Source organism: Ascaphus truei, chromosome 6 (genome assembly GCF_040206685.1).
Source record: "Ascaphus truei isolate aAscTru1 chromosome 6, aAscTru1.hap1, whole genome shotgun sequence".
NCBI lineage: Eukaryota > Metazoa > Chordata > Amphibia > Anura > Ascaphidae > Ascaphus > Ascaphus truei.
In genome coordinates, this window is record NC_134488.1 from 90392468 (window position 1) to 90412580 (window position 20113).

The window sequence follows — 20113 nt, forward strand, 5'->3', positions numbered from 1 at the left end:
CTCCTCTTCTGCTACCGCCCGCCCTACTCGCCAGGTGCGAATATCAACTCATGTACGGGTGAGCAGGTGAGCATATTTGTCGAGCCCTGGTAATGACCATGGAAATACTTACTAGTATGCTCCGTGTTACTTACCAGACATTCTGCTGAGTTTGGAATCCCTGAATCAGCTACAACAGTAGAGCTGTGATCCTCATGTAGAGTAGATATCCAACCTACGGTAATATAAAACACAAACTAGCCCCTCAAAACTAGACTCTCCAGACATCTTCAATTGTAATCATATCTTTTAAATCCTAAAGAAAAATGGCTTGAACAAAAAACAACAAACATCCAATATTTAGCCGAAATTGCCAAAGATTTCCCCCAGTTCCCTTAACTTTAGAGGTCTCTGTATAGCTAACTACTGAAATGATTCATATGCTTTTCTTAGGCTGCTGTATAACCTCATCTACACATATGTGTAACTCCCCAACCCCCCCTCACATCTTATTTTCTTCCACACCTCTAAAAACCTCAATATATCTTGTTAAAAAAATGTTTTTTTAACTATTGACTCAATGGTAGGGGGGGACTCATGAAGCTTCGATAACAGATACTGTACTGCAGCTCAATCAGTGTTAACTACCATTTAAATCAACCTTTGTTAATACCCAACACTATGCTTTGAAGCTGCTTCCCTGTGCTGAAGAAAATGTTAGTCCTCTTTATCTGAATGGAGCTGATCTCTTCTCCAGTAGTGGTAATCGACTTCACAGCTCATGGAATATGGAGCACAGATGGGACCAGGCTGACATTTTCACTATATGAGCAATGAAAGGATGAAAAATAAAATTATTACTAACATTTGAAATATGTTTATGCTTTGAACCATACTTACTAACCCTTCATTGCAGGAAGAGTGGAACGACCCTTCTGGCAAATCGCAGCCATGTAATCGCTACACAGCATCCAATGAGCATCAAAAGGCATCTTGTGGTTACGTCTCCTTACTGGCCTTTTATTTGACCAAGTCATAAGGCAGCGGTGCGCAAAGTGGGGGGCGCGACCCCCAGGGAAGGCGCTGGATTTTTTTGGGGGGGGGTGCGGGCACTTCCCCAAGGCATTTAATTAAATGCCGGGGCATCGCGGGAGGCTCCTGAAACACTAAACACTTACCTTGTTTCAGACGCTGTGACGTTTCTCAATAGAAACGGGGTCATGTGGCATCACGTGACGTCACGTGACCTCCCTGTGTCATTTGACCCCAGCAAAAAAGGTGAGGCAGGGCGCGGGAGCGAGGGGGAGCTGGCAGGGGGGCGCAGCTCAAAAAGTTTGCGCTCCCCTATCATAAGGCATCATTTAGTATAGTAAGTCTAAGCAATAGTGCATTTTGACAAATGGGCACCTCTATCTATTACCAACTAATATATATTAGATTTAAAAATGACATTTTATTAATGTACAAGGGATGCTTGCTGAGCTTTATGGCATTATTTTTGTGTCAGATTCCCTATGTTAATAAACAATACACAAACATACTAATATAAATATAACCCGCCACCACAAGATGGCTATTTTTTTAGTGCTATTTCTTACCTTGTAAGTAATATTCTCGGAACGTATACAAATTACACGGCGAAATAAAAAATAAATAACAGATAAATACATTGCTAAAAATGCAAATATTTTAACCACTCCACTGCCAAGGGGTAAGCAACACACTGAAAAGCCACTTGATGCCCTCCTGGCTTGAAAAGTGAGCAAGATAAAAAAAAAATAGATGTAATCTCTGTCCATATGAAGGGAAGAAACGTTAGGGAGCCCAAGGCAAAATAGGGGTAAATAACGATATTAAGGTAACCGATTTAGCTATGGCACTTACATTGCACCCAAAATGTCCCTATAGAACAGTAATGCTTTCACTAAAATGGCCCAGGCTACTTCAATATCCACATTTCAATATAGCTGACTATGGTATAATGATTTATTTTTTATTTTTATAGAAATTATTAAAAGGTTAGAAAAGAAAATGATAAATGTCCTTTTTCAACAGAAAAGAGCAAAATAAATTGCAATATATGGAACCGTCTGGCCTTCTGTATGTATAAAGTGTTTGCTAAAACTTATTTTGTTGTACAGCTGACGCAAAGAAGAGTAGCAAATTCATGAGTCCGTGCGCCAATGTATAAAGCAGATTTTGATGTGTCATGCATCACGTGTGTCAACAACATGTGTTTCACAAAGAAAATATTTGCGCTAGGAGGTGGGTTTACAGGCAGCAGAGTTTAGATGTTGTCTGTGGAGAAGATATGAAAATTATATCTAATATTAAACAAGAAATATGCACCACAAAAATTGTCCGTCAAGTTTTCCTTGGCATAAAAGACAAACGCAAGTAGATGAAAACAACACAATACAAAGAACAAGAAAACGCGCACCAAAAGTTAAGAACATAAATAATAACATACAGTACCAACATATTCCGCTAATGATTTTAGGTGAGACATTTATTTTTTTGACGCAATGGACTTTTCAATTCATTTTCTCACTAATTATTCTGTATACTGTATATCGCTCCCATAGTTTTTCAAATCCACAAAATGTATTCACTCATTTTTTTACCAAATGATGCAGATTTGTTGACTACCTCACTAGCAAACTGCCACATACAGAACTGTATGCATCCGAAGGAGAGAATGCCACCCGTTTCCATCGATTATAGATTGTGTTTGCAAGAGTTATTTTACGTTAGCGTACTTTACGCAGGCTTCTTACTCCAGCTCTGTGCTCATGGCAAATGCCTTCTCTTCCGCTTTATAAAAACTAATTTCTATAAATACTTTGCTCACAAAAGATATATTGGAACACCTGGCAATTGGTTCATGAACTATAGAGTCTTTTGTGACCATATTTTCCAGCGACAGAAGAGTTCTTTCGTTGTGCAAATCATTTGTATGGCTTATTGTTCGGATAAACCAATTATTGGTTTTGAGTAAATATATTTAATTTGAACAATAGAACACAGTTGTGAATGCAGAAAACACGTCACAGTATCAGATGACCTTGGGTCTGACGTATACATTTGAGCTTATCTAAGCACAATAAGTCATACAGTATTTAGTGACTGGTGCTATTCCACAAGACCCCTTCCAGCACGGAAAAACACCTTTTGGCTCATTCACAGCTTAATATGAACCTATATATTTCCATATGTTTGATGGATAAGAAGTAAAAAGTGACACACTGTGCTCATTTGCATGTCATTACTCATAATCTCTGTCTGCCGTGGAAGCACTGTTTGCTAAAGGATAATGGGGAAAGCCAGGGTTACAGACCAGCCTGAGGCTTGCTCTATAGCCTGTGCGAACGTGCGTGCTTGTGACGCACACTTTTTGTGTGTACGGTCCGTGCTGCCTGGAGCGACAGGCTGGGAAGGTACTGTATATGTGTGTCACTGTGTGTGTGTGTGTGTATATGTATATGTTTGTGTATAGATTGTGTGAGTTAATAATTTATTAAATAATATTTAAAAAAAAAAATTAAAACGCATGTATGAATAAAAATTATTTTTTATTGTGCAATGTTGATAAATATACACACACACACACACACACACACACACACACACACACACACACACACACACACACACACACACACACACACACACACACACACACACACACACACACACACACATTACAGTGGCGGTAGCGGCGCGAAAATGTACTTTTCCCTGTCTTCTCCCCGATCGCCCCGGCTCCATGCTCACAGCCGTGCGCGCGCGCGGCCCTATTATAGAAAGGCTGGCTAAACACAGCCTATTATAAGTGCCGCGTGCACAGCGCAGCAAGCGTGCCCACTATATTACTGAGACATTTTCCTTGAAATACAACTGCATTTGTGCGGAGAAACTTTGAAAGGAATGATGATACTGTAACTCCTCTCAACAAAACCAGACAATTTGAAAAGTTTAAGCAGGAAACAAACAAATTTATATAAATATATAAGGCACCATTTTTTCCACAATAAACTTATGTTGAAAGGTACATACTCGCCTTCGAATCGGGCCCCGTCCACTTTGCGAGCCAGTCAGCAGTCGAATGTATGAGGAAGCTCCACCTTGGGGGCCTGAAGCAGCCATGTTGCTTGTGGCAGGAAACTCAAACCAAGAAACACATAGAGACAGAGGGATAGACACAGAGACAGAGAGAGATAGTGTGTGTGTGTGTGTGTGTGTGTGTGTGTGTGTGTGTGTGTGTGTGTGTGTGTGTGTGTGTGTGTGTGTGTGTGTGTGTGTGTGTGTGTGTGTGTGTGTGTGTGTGTGTGTGTGTTCTATATATGTATGTTTGTGCGTAAATATTTTTCTTTCCAGCTAATACTGAAATTAGGGGGTGGCCTTATACTCAGAGTCACCCTATAATCTGGCAAATGCGGTAATACTGTTAGGGCTAGGTAGAATAGACTGTAAGCATCCCCATTTATCCTCTGCTTATTACTGTAGGTAAATACTGTATTTTATAATCCCCAAGCAACAAAGTAAATGAGGGTGTTTTTAAACCATGTAACTTGCTCTTTACCCATACACCATTTCTTCCACCATTATCATCTTATTTTTGTGATGGTTATGAAATCTTGTTTTCTGCAGGCTCCACTGCAGAATAAAAATATACCATCAATTCAAAATGGTAATACTTTTGCTCTTACAAACGCGTGGTAAAATGTAATGTATCGCTTATAATTACATAGGCTATCATCTTAATGTTTTTTTTCCTAAACATTAATAATGTAATAGGCCATGAAACTCTACAAATATATGTAGCGCACTTTCCCCCACCCTATGGGAGATATGGTGGCTACTGTGTGTGTGGTCTGCTACCTGTGGTTCACAGGAGGCCGGAACCTCCGCTGCTGGGAGCCTGGGGTGTGCCTGATCTGTCTAGTGACAGCCCTCCACCTGTGCGGGATCCTACTATGTTGGATAACCCCGTCACAGGACCCAATGCAATAACATACACAATCATATAGATAACAGTTTACATGCATATGAAAAACGGAATAACAATGTAACACCTACACCAAATAGGCCATGCACGGCTGTAACCCCACAGTGCCCTCCAACACAGTATCCACTTGGATGGGATGTTTCCCCAAAGTACTGGGGTGCCCCTACGCACTCAACCACCCTGGTGTCCACAAGAGTCAACCCACCCAATGTGTGCGACAGCGCTGCTCACAACTAAAGTGTGATCTGTTGGTGCACTTGAAGATACCTGCCGGGTGCTCCAACAACCGGTAGCTCCAACTGAAGACAAAGGGGCTGTCCGATCCCACGCTTCCGCATGGGGTGGTGTCCAGCTGGAGGGTCCCACCATCATAGTATCTCTCTCTTGGTGTGGTGATCTGGTCCCAGACCACCAGATGCCGGGTTGCTGCTGTGTCCTGGCTGTGTCCCTCACACTTGTACTACAGGGGCAGTGTCCCGAACTACTGGGCCTGTCCTTGTAGCAACCACAAGCTTAGGGGAGTCGGGCCTAGCTGGGGCCTAAGGGGGTCTCAGATACCCTGCACACACACACACACACCATACCCTCTCCTTGTCCCAGCTTCGACTGGCGTGGTCTCATCAGCATACCAATTGTATCCACTTAGTTGCAAGGGAATCCGGCCCCGCGAATGGCTGCCCCAGCCCATTTGTCTCGCAGCCCCAGGGGCTGCTGGGGATTGTAGTTCCCCTGCGGAGTACTCACTGTAATGGCCAACTTCCACTGCACATGCGTACGCCTTCTTGTAATGGCTGCCGGCTACTTGGTCCGTTCTGCGCATGCGCTGGGACCCACACATGCGCGGCTGAGTGCAAGATGGCGGCACCCTGCAAGGGGAGCCGCCGGGAGCCTATGGCGACTCGGTCGCCACCGATACTACTGTGCCGCTTTTACGCGCCTCCCGACATCCGCCGGATGCACCTGCTACCCTCCCCTCACTCTCCCCCGCCTCAGCTGCCGCCCAGCAGTTAAGGGGACAAAGGAGACCCAGGGGGGACCTGGCCACATATAAAATATTTGCATACTACTTTTTACTATCCATCTGTGCCATTTTAATTAAAAAATATATTGTGTATATTGTATAGAAAGCATGTAAAATGGAATACAGTATATTTATTAAAAGATTAATTTGGTTTATTGTCGAAATTCAAATGCATTGTTGTTCCATCAACAGGATGTACATGAGACTTAAAAAAAAAGCCTCTTGCCAATTTTTATCATATCAACTTTTTTTGTCATGACATTTAATGCTGTTTCAAATTAACTTCAAGACTTTTATTCACAGGAAACTAGACTTTTATAGTAAATGTGTACTCAGCACTGGCTTCCGAAAATGGCTTTAGTCCTCGAGCTTTGTTTCAACAGCAAGCACAGAATTCATTTGTACTGGATCTGTCAGGTAGTATTAATGAAATATAATGCTATTGTATCCAAGACATCAGTGGTATTTAGTTTGTTCACTCCAATATTTGTGGGTAATATAAAATGGATGTTATTAACAAATAAATCATACAGTCTTTTCCTGGGGGTTCTGCATGTGAGCTTTAAGGGTATATTCACTAAGGGACTATAGCCAATATTACGTAAATGTGTATTAAGGCGTGACAATGGATATTAAACTCTAGTGAATATACAAAATCAGGTTATGATATGTACAATAAAGTGACAAAATCCATCAATTGTACAAAGTACAGCAAACATAAAATACTTATGAGTGTTTGCATGTATAACCCCTTGTCAAGTGTCATACAGTGGTTAAACTGAAGACTAGGATTCTGGGAAAAGACATAAAATGAGTACCCAGTGATCATGTCACTTTTAGCTATCTAACCACTTTATTACATGAATACCGTAGAGCTTTTGCCTGCTGCAATATACAGCGTACAGCCAAGCCTGTGGCAAGGAAAGAACACGCAAACACACTCATTCATATTTTATCTTTGCTGTGCTTTGTAAGAGGAAGGTTTTTTGTCACTCGCCATAATCTAATTGTATCTTTTTCTCCAACTGCTACCAGCTTCACAATACAGAGTCAGAGATCGAGCTTTAACTGATGAGTACAAAAACTAAACAGACAAAACAACTGTCTTTGAGTGGATCCACTGATTCTGTATAATTGGCTTAATAGAATTGACATTTGTCACACTTCTCTACAGTAATTGATGGTTTACCAAAGCTGGAGCAAAAGGTGTGAGTTTACCACCTAAAATGCCACAGATTCCTGAGACATAACCAATTGTTCAAAATCAATATTATTGACAGCCAAAGCAATCACAAACACAGCAATTGAATGAAAGCTAATTTTAATTGAACAATGTACTACAAATATGCACAACATATCTGTGACACCAAAATAATAAATACAAGGAACAACAATTAAAATTGAGATTACACTCTGTAATACAAATACATACAACATATTTGTAATACAGTAGAATAATAAAATACTAAGAATCATGGTACAAAACATTTCTCATTTACAAATATTCCACTATAATGTTTACACATGGCACGAGAGTAATAGTCAAGTCTGTTCATTTCGGGTTTTTTTTGTTCTTTTTTTTACAAAACATTTAAATTGTTACTGTTATAATAGGTCACATACATTTGTACCACAACATCTTATGATAGTTTAATTGTACTATTTTAGTGCAAATACTTTATGGTTTGGATAAAAGGCATGATGAGAGAGATTCATTAACTTCCTCTGTAGTTTAACGCACTGCAATCTTGCGATAACTGCCATTTAGAATTCGGGTTACTTAATCTCCCCCTATGACCCAGATTCACTAAAGATTACTAAACTTTGTGAGCAAAACTGGACACACCTGAGAAATATTCAGAGGATAAAAAAAGAGAGTACCCACTTTTATAAAAAATGCACTCAAATGAAGATTTCTGAACACAGAGCTGTTGATACTTTCATTAGCATTAGAGCAAAGAAGGTTATTACTTTTTTGCTTATTTCATAAATTTATCTCAGATTCAGAGTGGTATTGTTAAGGGTCTCCACAAACTGAACAAGGAGTTCCTGGGTACCATTCCAGATCATTTGGATGCCATCAATATATGTGACTCCTGATATTTGACTCCTCCCTTTCCTTCTCCATCCACATTCACTGCATGGCTAAAACTTATCGCTTCTTCCTCCGTAATATTGCTAAGATCCGCTCTTTCCTCTGTCACACTAGTGCCAGAACACTAAAGCAGGCCCTTATCCTCTCCCGTGTGGATTATTGTAACATACTGCTAACAAGCCTCCCTGCCTCACAACTTTTTCCTTTGCAATCTATCCAACATTCTGCTGCTGGAATAATTTCACTTTCCCCCAAAACTTATCTCCACTCATTTGCTCCTCCCTTCATATCAGCTTTGACCCCTCTCTATGCCCCTGCTCGTCTCCTGCGTTTTATTCACAACGGTCTCCTTTACACCCCTTTCATCTCCACTGCTCTCTCTCGCCTTAAACCTTTTCCCCTCACTGCCCATTACCTGTGGAACTCACTCACACTCAGTATACGCCAAGCACCCTCTCTCCCCACCTTTATGACAAACATTAAAACTTACCTCTTAAATGAAACACTCCAATAGGCTAGACTCGTGGCTACTGTCCTACACACACAGTCATTCCTACCAACCATTGTGGCCAAGCACTGCCATCTGCAGCACTTATTCCCTCAGCTGCTGTCTCAGTAAGTCTCCCATCATACCACTTATATTTTAAGCTCTCTGGGGCAGGGATTTCCTTTCCTTTTGTCTGATCGTATTTGTTGCACTTATTGTACTATAATTCCTTGCACTGTATTGTCTTTCTTGTAAAGCGCTAAGTATATCTGTAGGCGCTATATAAATACAGATATACAGTAGATATAGTACATACATATCTGAATCACAGGACAATATGTGCAATATACCGCCCCAATTCACTGTTAAATACCAGTTGTTCCTTATACCAACCTAAGTACAGGTCTGCATACATTGAGGGCACCCACTGGCCCTATCGCTGATCCCTGTGATACTTGCTGTTAAAAGTAGAGTAATTTTATATCCTCAAATCAAGAAGCTGATTTGCAAAATCATTGTGTCTTAAATCAAAGGATCTGACTTTATAAAAAGTGTTAGTATACCTTTGCACTATTAGTGTAGATGATACTAGTGTAAAAGGACTCAGCATGTCTTTATACATAGAGATACCATTTAATCTCCTAAATGTCCTGGTTTTAAAGACTTTGGGAAGAGAATAGGATGTAGCAACACTCGGACATTTGATATCCATATACTCAAACTCTTTTTTATCGATCATCCTATTGAGTAGACCCATCTGAGAAATATGCTAATTTCAATCATTTGAATATACTTTTCATATACAAATTTGCATGTTTTCCAGGCATCTCAGGTGTATTTTGTTTACAGGTATCTCCACATATTGTATAAAGGAGTGTGAATATGTAATTTTAAAGTATTTTGCAATCAAACATTATGGGTTAAGACATATTGGTGATACCGTAAGTGAAGCATCACGAATGAGCTGCACTTTTATAGAATAGAAGAGTTTCCAGTTTCTGTACATACAGTAGCTTCAGCTCGTTGTGGAGGCACTAGTGCTATGTTGGTTCAGTCCACACCTCACAGATAATAGTGAATGTCAGCTAACCGTCTAAGTGGTACCATTTTTGTTTGGTGTCAGTAATAGCCTGTTGATCCTGAGGGAATTTGTTAAATCATTTCATTCTAGAGAGCAATGCCCTCAACACCTCTTTCAAAATGTGAGAAAAGGTTGGAAAATGCACAGTGATACAGCTACAGTACTCTGAAATGACCCAGTAGGACAGAAATGCAATACTGCCAGTAGTTTAGTCATCATAAGAGCACTGACTGTCCACGTGTATTTTAGGCTAGATGTGTATTCTAGATCAGCCTGAATAAGCACCGACATTTCTGTGAGCTGTTAGCCCGTACCTTTGGAGCCCATTATCACCAGGCATGCCATATATAACATAACTCTAAAGATTAGCACACTTTAGTGAATCTGAGTCCATATTTCAGTGTATATATATATATAATATTCCTATATTATATTGCAGAGAAATTCTCATTTATAAAGACCAGCTAGTCATCCAAAATCTAGTTTGGCTGTCTAATCACTAATCTACTTTAGATAATGACATGAAGATTTATTCATCATCTTCCAAAATGCAACTTACTGTTCATTAAGCTCAATTTATCGTTCAAATATCCAAGAAAACGTCATGCAATAACACCAGCTAAACATTATACAGTGCACAAAAAAAGTTAATCAGCTGGGTTTTTCTTTTCAGCATGTGCCCAGGTTCATTTCACTATTCACATGTGGTAGGGATGACAAGAAACCAAATGAACTCCTTTGTTGCCAGGTGGGCCTGCAAGTAGCGCATTGCACAGCAATACCTTGCAGGAACCTCTGGCAGCGAAGGGGTTACAAACTTGTGATCCTCATATAAGAAGAAAATGTCATGCTTGTTATACTTAAACTAAGACCACTCAGCAGAGATACTCATACAGAAGGCTAGACAAACAAATGTTTACACAATGCCCCCTCTCCTGTACCCCCTAAATTTTACTTTCATACCAGCAATGGTTGTAGTCACTGTGTTTGTAATTAAACTGTTGGTGCCACAGGGAACTCCAAATTAAAAATGATAAAAAGTTGTTTTGGGGTACTGAAACATGTAAAAGCACCCCACAGGTAGAGATGTGCACATTTTTCATAGAAGTTGACTAAAACTTTTCTCCTCGAAAAAGTGCCACAGGGGGCGTGAAACGCATGGGAGAGAATTCGTTCCCTGTTGTCCATGTGTTTTTTTATGTAGCCTAAATAAATCGGTTTTAATCTTCTTTTGCTGGTGAGTTCCCTATTTTTTTTATTTTTTGGAGCGGTTGTTATTTTGATCTTTTTTTGTACTATTTACCTGTGAGGATCGAATCTACACTGCCGAAAGCCATTCGGAAAACATATCATACGTGGCAGCGTCTGTGAAAGCAGCAGGGAAGGGATGCAGGACGGTGGTTAATCGTGAGTAAAAGTTACTCCACACCGGGTTGTCCAGGGACGTGAGGACGTTGTGGCTTTTATTATTGCCTATGTTACTCCCCTAAGGTCCCCTCCTGCTCCCTCTAAACCCCTCTGGATATATAGCTGCATCAGATTTATTCCACAATTCTCCGGCATCCACTCCGTTTGTTTATTATCACCTGCTGCTATTGTGCAATTACGGCTTGGCTACCTGGAGCTCATACACGGTTTTCTTGTTGCTTGTTGACATACAAATTAAATGGGGATAAATTAGGGGAATCCTTGATGGAGAAGGATTTAGGAGTGCTTGCAGACTGCAGGCTTAGCAATAGTGCCCAAAGTCATGCAGTAGCTGCAAAGGCAAACAAGATCGTATCTTGCATTAAACGGGCAGTGGATGGAAGGGAAGTAAACATAATTATGCCCCCTTTACAAAGCATTAGTAAGACCACACCTTGAATATGGAGTACAATTTGGGCACCACTCATTAGAAATTACATTATGGAACTAGAGAGAGTGCAGAGAAGAGCCACCAAATTAATAAAGGGGATGGACAATCTAACTTATGAGGAGAGGCTAACTACATTAGATGTTTTTAAAATAGAAACGAGGCTTCTAAGAGGGGATATGATAACTATATACAAATATATTCGGGGACAATACAAGGAGCTTTCAAAGGAACTATTCATCCCAAGGGCAGTACAAAGGACATAGGGTCACCTCTTTAGGTTGGAGGAAAGGAGATTTCACAGGCAACAAAGCAAAGGGTTCTTTACAGTTAGGGCAGTTAAAATGTGGAATTCATTACCCATGGAGACTATGGCAGATAAAATAGATCTGTTCAAAAAAAGGTTGGACATTTTTTTTAGATAAGAAAGGTATACAGGGATATACCAAATAAGTAAACACAGGAAGAATGTTTTTCCAGGGAATAATCTGATTGCCAATTCTTGGAGTCAGGAAGGAATTAATTTTTCCCCTTATGAGATATCATTGGATGATATGTCACTGGGGTTTTTTGTTTGCCTTCCTCTGGATCAATAAGTAAGTATAGATAAAGGATAAAGTATCTGTTGTCTAAATTAGGTTGAACTTGATGGACGTATGTCTTTTTTCAACCTCATCTACTATGTAACTATGTAATTATAAGTTGGCAAAAAAAGCTTGAACACATTTCACGATAAGGGCAATATTCACAATAAAATGCACCATACATTAAAAGTCAATGTGCTGGGTCACGTGGACTTTTATTACTGCGAACTTTGTAAAATTGGCAAACTTGGAAAATTTTGTGCTTTCTCCAGCAATGTGAACCTTTTCAGAAAACAGTGAAATTAGGGGGGAAGAAAATTACAAAATGTGTTGCGAACGGAACTAGAAGACATTTGCACATGTATACTCACATGGTCGCATCAGTGCTACCCTTCTTTCCTACAGGCATTAATCATTTTTGACACCAGGTGTCAAAGGGTTTTTAAAACTCCGGCCTATCAGCTGTATGGAATGTTACTTCCGCTTTACATCCAACAAATGTTCTGTGTCACTGAAATGTCAGCAAAATGTATTTTTGTAGTTATCGGCTTATCTGCATGCATGTATTGTGCTTCAGTAATATACATGTATAGTTTAGCTAGTAAGGCTGGATTTCACTGATGTATGTGTACGTTTTTAGGTAATTACAAGCATTTGTGGACTTTACAAAATTACACATTTTAGCCCAGATGTATCAAGCTTATAATGCACACATTTGGGTGAATTAACTCGTAACAGAGCTTGATGATTAACCTCCTTCAAAGGTTATGATATTTCTACGCAATCACACATTTCTGTTTAATAGATTTGAAAGTGGAAATCGAATCTATACACAGTAATAGGGTTGCCAGGTGGCTTCTCCAAAAATACTGGACTCAATGGTGAAAGGTGCGTCAGGTCACTATGTCCAGGGAGGAAAATACTGGACACATACATGTCCAGTATTACAGTACCTCTCATTTTTTACTGGACAGAGTATCCAAATACAGGACAGTCCAGTTCAATACCGGACACCTGGCAACCCTACACAGTAACTAGATGTGGCTTGTAATGCAGCTGGATGCATGATATTATAAAGGTCAACCCAAAAATGGGCCAACTCACGTATTTGCATGTAGTAGGTATCTATTTTAGCCCCAACTTATTTCTTTGTTCTTATATGTAATCATCAACTCACCTGGATTTCAGTGGAAAAAGTGTGAGTAAATCTGCATGTACAAACTAGTCAAACTAGGTTGAGAGTCCACAGTAGAGTAGGTACTGCACTGTGTGAAGTCTAACTCTTTGGAAAATACAGTAGTGCTAGTAATTCCAAATATTAAAGGAAATGATTCTCGATTATTTGATATCAATTATTATAAAACATTTTAGAGATATAACTATTAATAAAACATAATGCTGGTCCCTTGATTTTCACTTTATAGATCTAACAACATAGATTCAACTATCCATGGATTTTTCACAAACGTAATGTGTTGCATAAATCCAGAAAGGTGATTAATTGCAAATACAGGTTATGGTTCATATTTACTAAGCCGTCTTCTGCCATAACATACCTGTTAGCACTGAAGGGGCTATATTTTGTTTTCCAGCTCTAGAAGGTTCCCTTTGGCAGATGACTGCTTATTAGATATAGCCTAAATATGTCAATTCTTTAGACATGTAGAATATCCATTTCATTTCAGAAAAGATCCTTCACACATTTGAGTTCATAAACCTGCTACACAATGGATACAGTGGAAGCGCACAATACAATTCAATATTTTGGTGAGTGATGAAGCACACCAGAAATATTTTGTTGAGCGGGCAACTACATTTCAAGCAGCAATCTGGGCTACTATATTTTTTGGAGGGGTGTTTGTTTTTACCTGAGTGGCTCTGGGCGGTTCCACAGATTTTCAACTGCGGTTCTTCTGTTTCCAGAGGATAGGCCACTTCCCTTGAGGAAGTGGCTATTTGCCATGAAAAGCATAGGGTGTACAGTGGCAAGCCTGGGACGAGTAGGGAAGCACAGATCGACTCCCCGATCATTCCATAGCAAATTAGCAATTTTATCATGATGTACCTGTTATGACAATAGGGATTCTGGCGTACCGGGGCCTGTGCTGTACTAGGTTTTCCTATAAGGTAGCAAACTGGTAAACTGCGATTGACTTAAATCTCATTTAACACCAGATAGGGAGCGTTATCCCACAACAGACTTTAGTCTTCATCCTCATCATCGTCTTTGCTTGGAGCACATCTCTGAAAACAGTGCACTGTCGTAGCCAAGAAGAAACTTGAGAAAATGGCAGCAATTGAAACAGCCACTCCAGAAAAGATGATAATTAAAAAGTCTGTTAATGACAAGCTGAATTTGCATTCACTGAAACTGATGTCTGAGAGCTCATGGAGGAAGATTTTCCGGTCATCTAAAGCGCACTGGATTTCTTCTACTCCTGAAAAATAAATTGGAAAAGGCAGGGTTAGTATGTATTATGTAAAATGATTACTTTGTGAATGTCAATAGGTGAGTTTCCAAGGGAATTGTTCACAAACGTGCACCTTGAATTATCAGCCAGTAACAGTCATTCAGATACATGCTTATAAATCAACTAAATTGTCATTAATGTACAATAATAATTTTTTGCATTTTAGGATATAGATCCTAAAAAAATGAAGATAAATATCAATGTTGTCTGAAATAGTTTTCTTTAAGGGTATTGTAGTATGGTTCTGTGTTGGATTGCAGAGCCCCAAATCCTTTAAACAATGGAGCAAATCTATTTAGAAACAATTTTAAAAGCTTCATAGAATATCCTGTAAAACAGAAAGAGAGAGAGAGAGAGAGTTCATGGTTTGCAAAACTCCCAGGACTGACCTCTAGGTCAGCAAGGGTCTTATCCTGTTCTGGGGTGGTAAGTGCCTGTTCAACATCTTGATTTGGGGTATTCCCTACCAAGGTAGCCATGGGGAAGGGAATGTTACAGCACACCTCCTTTCCCCCCCCCTTCTTATTTGGGCCCTCGTCAACCTCTATTTCTGAAAAAGGGAAAGGATTTGTTTCTTCTGTTACTTCGTTATGGTCCGCTATTGAACTCTGGGCGCTATTCTGAGAGGAGGACCACATTTTTAGAAAATGGGGAAAGTCGGTCCCTATTAACACATCATGTGCCAGTTTGGGTACAATACCCACTTTGAAATCTAAAGAACCAAACTCTGTTTAAAAAAACCCATCAACAGTGGAATATTCATGATTATCCCCATGTATACAACAAATTGCCACTCTTTGTGAACTGTTTACCTGTTTCTTCTTAATGGGCAACAGGTATTCGGACACTAGTGTGACCATGCTCCCAGAGTCAAGTAGTGCCCGAACCCTCTTACCATTAACCTTTACAAATGCCCACAGATGGTTATTCAAGGGGTCCTCTGGGCTAGGGCCCATACATTGGGACCACAGCGAATAAGGTTCGACGCTGTTGCATTGCATAGGTTCAGCATTTAGTGGGCAGACTTTCGTGGTGTGGCCCCTCCCATAACAATTTACACATTTAGGTACATAGTCTGTGTCCCACTTAGAGCCTTTTTTCAGCTCCCCATGTTGGCTGTTGCCCTTAGTGTGCGAGCCACTGTTGCTGGTGCTGTGTAAAGGCGGTCGTCGCTCTTCAGCCCCCCTTAACCCTGGTACCCTTTTACCGTCTCTGGAAGAGTCCTGGAACCTTGGGTAGTGGGGTTGCTCCACGACTATGGGTTGCGGGTGCTCTTCTGCTGCATTGTACCTTTCTACGAGGGCCACAAGCTCGTCTGCATTGTGGGGGTCACTCTGACTGACCCAACGGCGTAGGGCAGAGGGAAGTTTCCTCAAGAACTGGTCCATGACCAACCGTTCCACGATGTGGCTTGCTGAGTTGATCTCAGGTTGTAGCCACTTCCGAGCGAGGTGGATGAGATCATACATCTGGCTTTGGGTGGCTTTATCCATCGTGAAGGACCATGCGTGGAACCTTTGGGCATGAACAGCCGTGGTTACGCCGAGGCAGGCGAGGATGTCGAACTTCAATTTTGCATAGACGTTAGCTTCGGCTGGCTCTAGATCAAAGTAAGCCTTCTGGGATTCGCCGCTTAGGAAGGGTGCGATTAGACTGGCCCACTCAGCTTCTGACCATCCCTCTCTCTGTGCCGTGCATTCAAACGTGAGAAGATAGGTTTCCACATCAGCAGAGGGCCCCATCTTCTGAAGGTAGTGGCTTGCCCTGATCATTTTCGGGACTGGGACTGCCTCTGCCAGTGGAAGGTTACTGATAGTCCCCCTCAGGATCTCGAGTTCCTGCTGTAAGCCCTGAGCGAACCGTTGTTGCTCCTCTCTCAGCAAGCGGTTTGTCTCTTGCTGGTTTGCATTTGTCTCTTGCTGGGCTATTAACAGCTGTTGCTGGTTTGAATTAGTCTCTTGCTGGTTTGCATTAGTCTTTTGCTGGGCTTCATTTCGCGTCTTTCTGGACAGCGACATTGCGTACCAGCGCATTCACCATGTCTTCCATCTTGTTTGGAAAGAAAAAAAAACCTCTTTTTTTTTTTTTTAAAGTTATTTAACCCGCAGACCTTTTAGTGTTCTGCCCGCATTCTCCACCATATGTGACAAACGGCTTACTCCGGGGCTCCGCCGTCTGTCCGGGACTGTTAGAACACGGTCTTTTAGGGTAGGTTAAATGACGAGGCGTCACATGCTGTTCCTTTAAACAGGCTATACCTGGTTTATTCAGTCCCAGGCACTGAGACTGCCACAGTGCATACAACAGAAACACATCAAAACAAAAAGCTGCTCACCTGAGCGATAACTTAACTTAGATTTTCCCTAACTCAGGGTGGAAGTGGCTTTTCCACTTCCAACAACAAAACAAGGTACTTTTCAGTTTTTGACAAAAAGGAACAGAATCATTTAACCTGTTTGGGGAGAGGCTTTTCCCCTCTCTGCTTCCAGCAGCCTTCCTGTCTCCAGGCTCTTGGGGAGAGGGGAGAGAAAACAGGAAATCAGTCTTACATACCTGGTTTCTAATTAGCATGACAGGTGACAGAAATCAGGCAGCAGACAAACTCTGGTCTGGATCCCTCATCCCTCAGTTCCTGCGCTTGCCAAACTGTGGGATGGAGTGCATGTATTATGAGGCTGCACTCCCAGGCCAAACAGGATAGAAACTGTTCAGTATCCTGGGAGCCCTATATATGGAATTTATTACCATCCCCTGGTTTCTGTCACTATATATATATATATATATATATATATATATATATATATATATTTATATATATACACAGTACATATATATATATATCTAAGGATGTCTGCACATGCCTCTGTGATAGGCTGAACAGCCTGTCCTTCACCTAGAGACATCCAGTGAGGCTGCACCTCTCTCCCCTTCTGTGAATAGAACGGAGAGCAGTGTGTACATGGGGCGGGATGGAGTGAAAACAGAGAGGATGAGAGACAGCAAGGTGAGTAGAAGGAGGAAACAGAGAGACAGCAAGGAGAGGAGGAGACAGATGATATGAGTAGGAGAGATGGGGAGTGGCATGTGCACATAGAGGAGCAGACACAGTAAGGCAAAGAGTGCAAAAAGAGAGGGAGGAGAGACTGCAAAGAGGAGCAGGGCATGCTGTACTAGGGTGGGGAGGAGAGACAACAAGAGGGGAGAGGAGACAGGGACATCAAAGAGAGGAGGAGACAGAGACAGCAAAGAGAGGAGGAGGCAGAGGGGTGACGAGGAGGAAACAGAGAGCAGTATGTACATGTGGTAGGTAGGAGTGCAAAGAGAGAGGAGGAGAGACAGATGAAATGAGTAGGAGACGAGGTCGTGTAGTGTGCACAGAGAGGGGTAGACACAGTAAGACCGCGCTTATAGTTCCAGTGATGGAGACGCGATGTCGCGTCAAAACAAATGTATTGAATCCGTCGCGTGTGCTTATAGTAGGAGCGACGGGATGGCTTGGTGATGATCGCTGGAAGTAAATTACATTTGATTTTTCCGAGACCGCAGCATCAGCGTCGCAGACACGTCGCTGTAGCAAGGACTATAAGCGCGGCTTTAGGCAGAGAGTGTATAGAGGAGCTGGGAATGAGGGAGGAGAGAGTAAGGTGCTGAAGAGGGGACAGCAAGGCATTAAAGGGAAGGGTGAAAAGAAAGAGTAATGTTTAATTAATAACCTTTCAGACATCCTATATCGGCGTACTGTATGTCCTGCTGGGTACAGCTAGTATTGATATAAGACTGGTGCATTTTTATAGTATACTTTACATATAAATTTGAGCTTCAAAATCTATTTAGTCATTAGCACTGAAACAATCAGTCCATTTTCTACAGGTCATCAAACTAGCAGCAGATGGTAATTACTTTTGGTCATTATTGATTGCAAAATGAAAAGAATCTAATTATGAACCTCTTTAATCGGGCTTGTAACCTCTTAATTATATAATCGTATTTTAATTAGTGGTTCAAGTCATAGGATGTTTTTAGCTTTTTCTTAACTTGCACAAGAGCTAAGAAACATATCTTCTAGGAAAACTGACAAACTGGGTGTCAGAATCTCTATATTGATATTGTGGTAAGCAAAATCCTAGTGCCATCTTTTCTTAAGATATTATTTCATAGACAGATTTACCTTACGGGCTTTCTATCATATGTCTCTAACAGTCAATGGCCTTTATTCAGTATGCTGGGAAGTCTCTTCCCTGTGCTTGAGAAGACTTTCACGAAGCTCAGATAATGGTATTGGTGTCGGTATGCTTTTAACTGCCATTCAAGTCAAGTCAATGGTAGTTAATGCCAATTGTGCTCCGATACCCATTATGAGGGCTGTGTGAATCATCCCCTTGTCCTATTCATTTAAATGGAGCTGAAGTCTTCTTCAGCATTAGAAAAAGGCTTTGCTGTATATTGAATAGGGTCCACTCTATCAAGATACTTTCACCTCCGTCCTCTGACACAGTGCATCAACATATGAATTGGTGGTTACTGCTGGTGTTACCTGGTGCACATATTGTAATATATACCACATACTGCGAAAGCCTCCGTTATTGGTACCCATTGTGTGTAGTAATCATCTTCGCCCAGTTGACATAAACTGCTCTGACAAAGCATCTTCTTCAAATGGTGCAAACATGGTTAACAAGTGTTACATTTGGTGCAGACACAGGCATACACTAGACGACAGAGAAATCCAATGCTACATCCAACATGACAGAAATACACAGTAAAATACTTATATATTCTCTTGAAATAAGGTCATTTAGTTTAACCCTTTGGCCAAAGCGTTGTAAGCTTGTGAGCCACGTCAAGGCAGACACCTGTTCGCAAGTCCTAACACTACCAGATAAAATACTAATATACCTCTATTAGGATTAAAATTCTCATTTACCTCTATGAGGAGGGAGAAAGACCACAGTGGGTCTATATCCAGCAGAATGAGGAACTTGCAAACTAGGGAAGTGTGGAGGGGTGGGCTTAAAACCTGGGAAGGAGGAGTGAGGGGGCTCAGGGGTTTCCAAAAAGAGCTTGCTGGGGTTCTGTGTTTTGTTAACCCACAGGCATACACTGTAGCTCTATTTTTATGAAATGCATCTAGATGCACATTTTGCAAGATTAATATACCTCTGTATACTGTACCTTCATTTTAAAGGATCTGGATGGGTTTACCGCCTCAGTAAAGCATGAGTAACTAGCATAGCGCTATTTCCAGTGTTATTTTACTCTCCTTATCGAACTTAGAGTTTTAAGAAATGTCAAAAATGGATTTACACAATTCTAACCTTTTTTCCCCCTCAAATTCGATTGGTTGTAACATGTTTAATTGAGCCTCAAAGGGCTAATAAAAAGCATTAGTAAGCTTTCAGCTAAATATCACCTGTGAGTGAAACATTGTCCACGTGCCCTATTAATCAAATATAGCAATTTGAGAATTTAGCAAATTAGGATATTAAACAGAATTGCAATTCACATTGCCTTAATGCAAATCCCTTGCAAACT

At 40.9% G+C, this 20113-nt stretch overlaps 1 protein-coding gene across 1 annotated transcript in view; it reads right to left on the bottom strand.

Moving 5' to 3' along the window:
- Nucleotides 1–7378: 7378 nt before the first annotated feature.
- The window catches only part of LRRC38 (leucine rich repeat containing 38), a 49772-nt gene continuing 37037 nt past the window's right edge, over nt 7379–20113 (bottom strand). Inside the window, exon 2 of the mRNA XM_075605059.1 lies at nt 7379–14548. Coding sequence (XP_075461174.1) covers nt 14313–14548 — 236 coding nt within the window. The 3' untranslated portion in view covers nt 7379–14312. The remainder of the gene's footprint in view (nt 14549–20113) is intronic.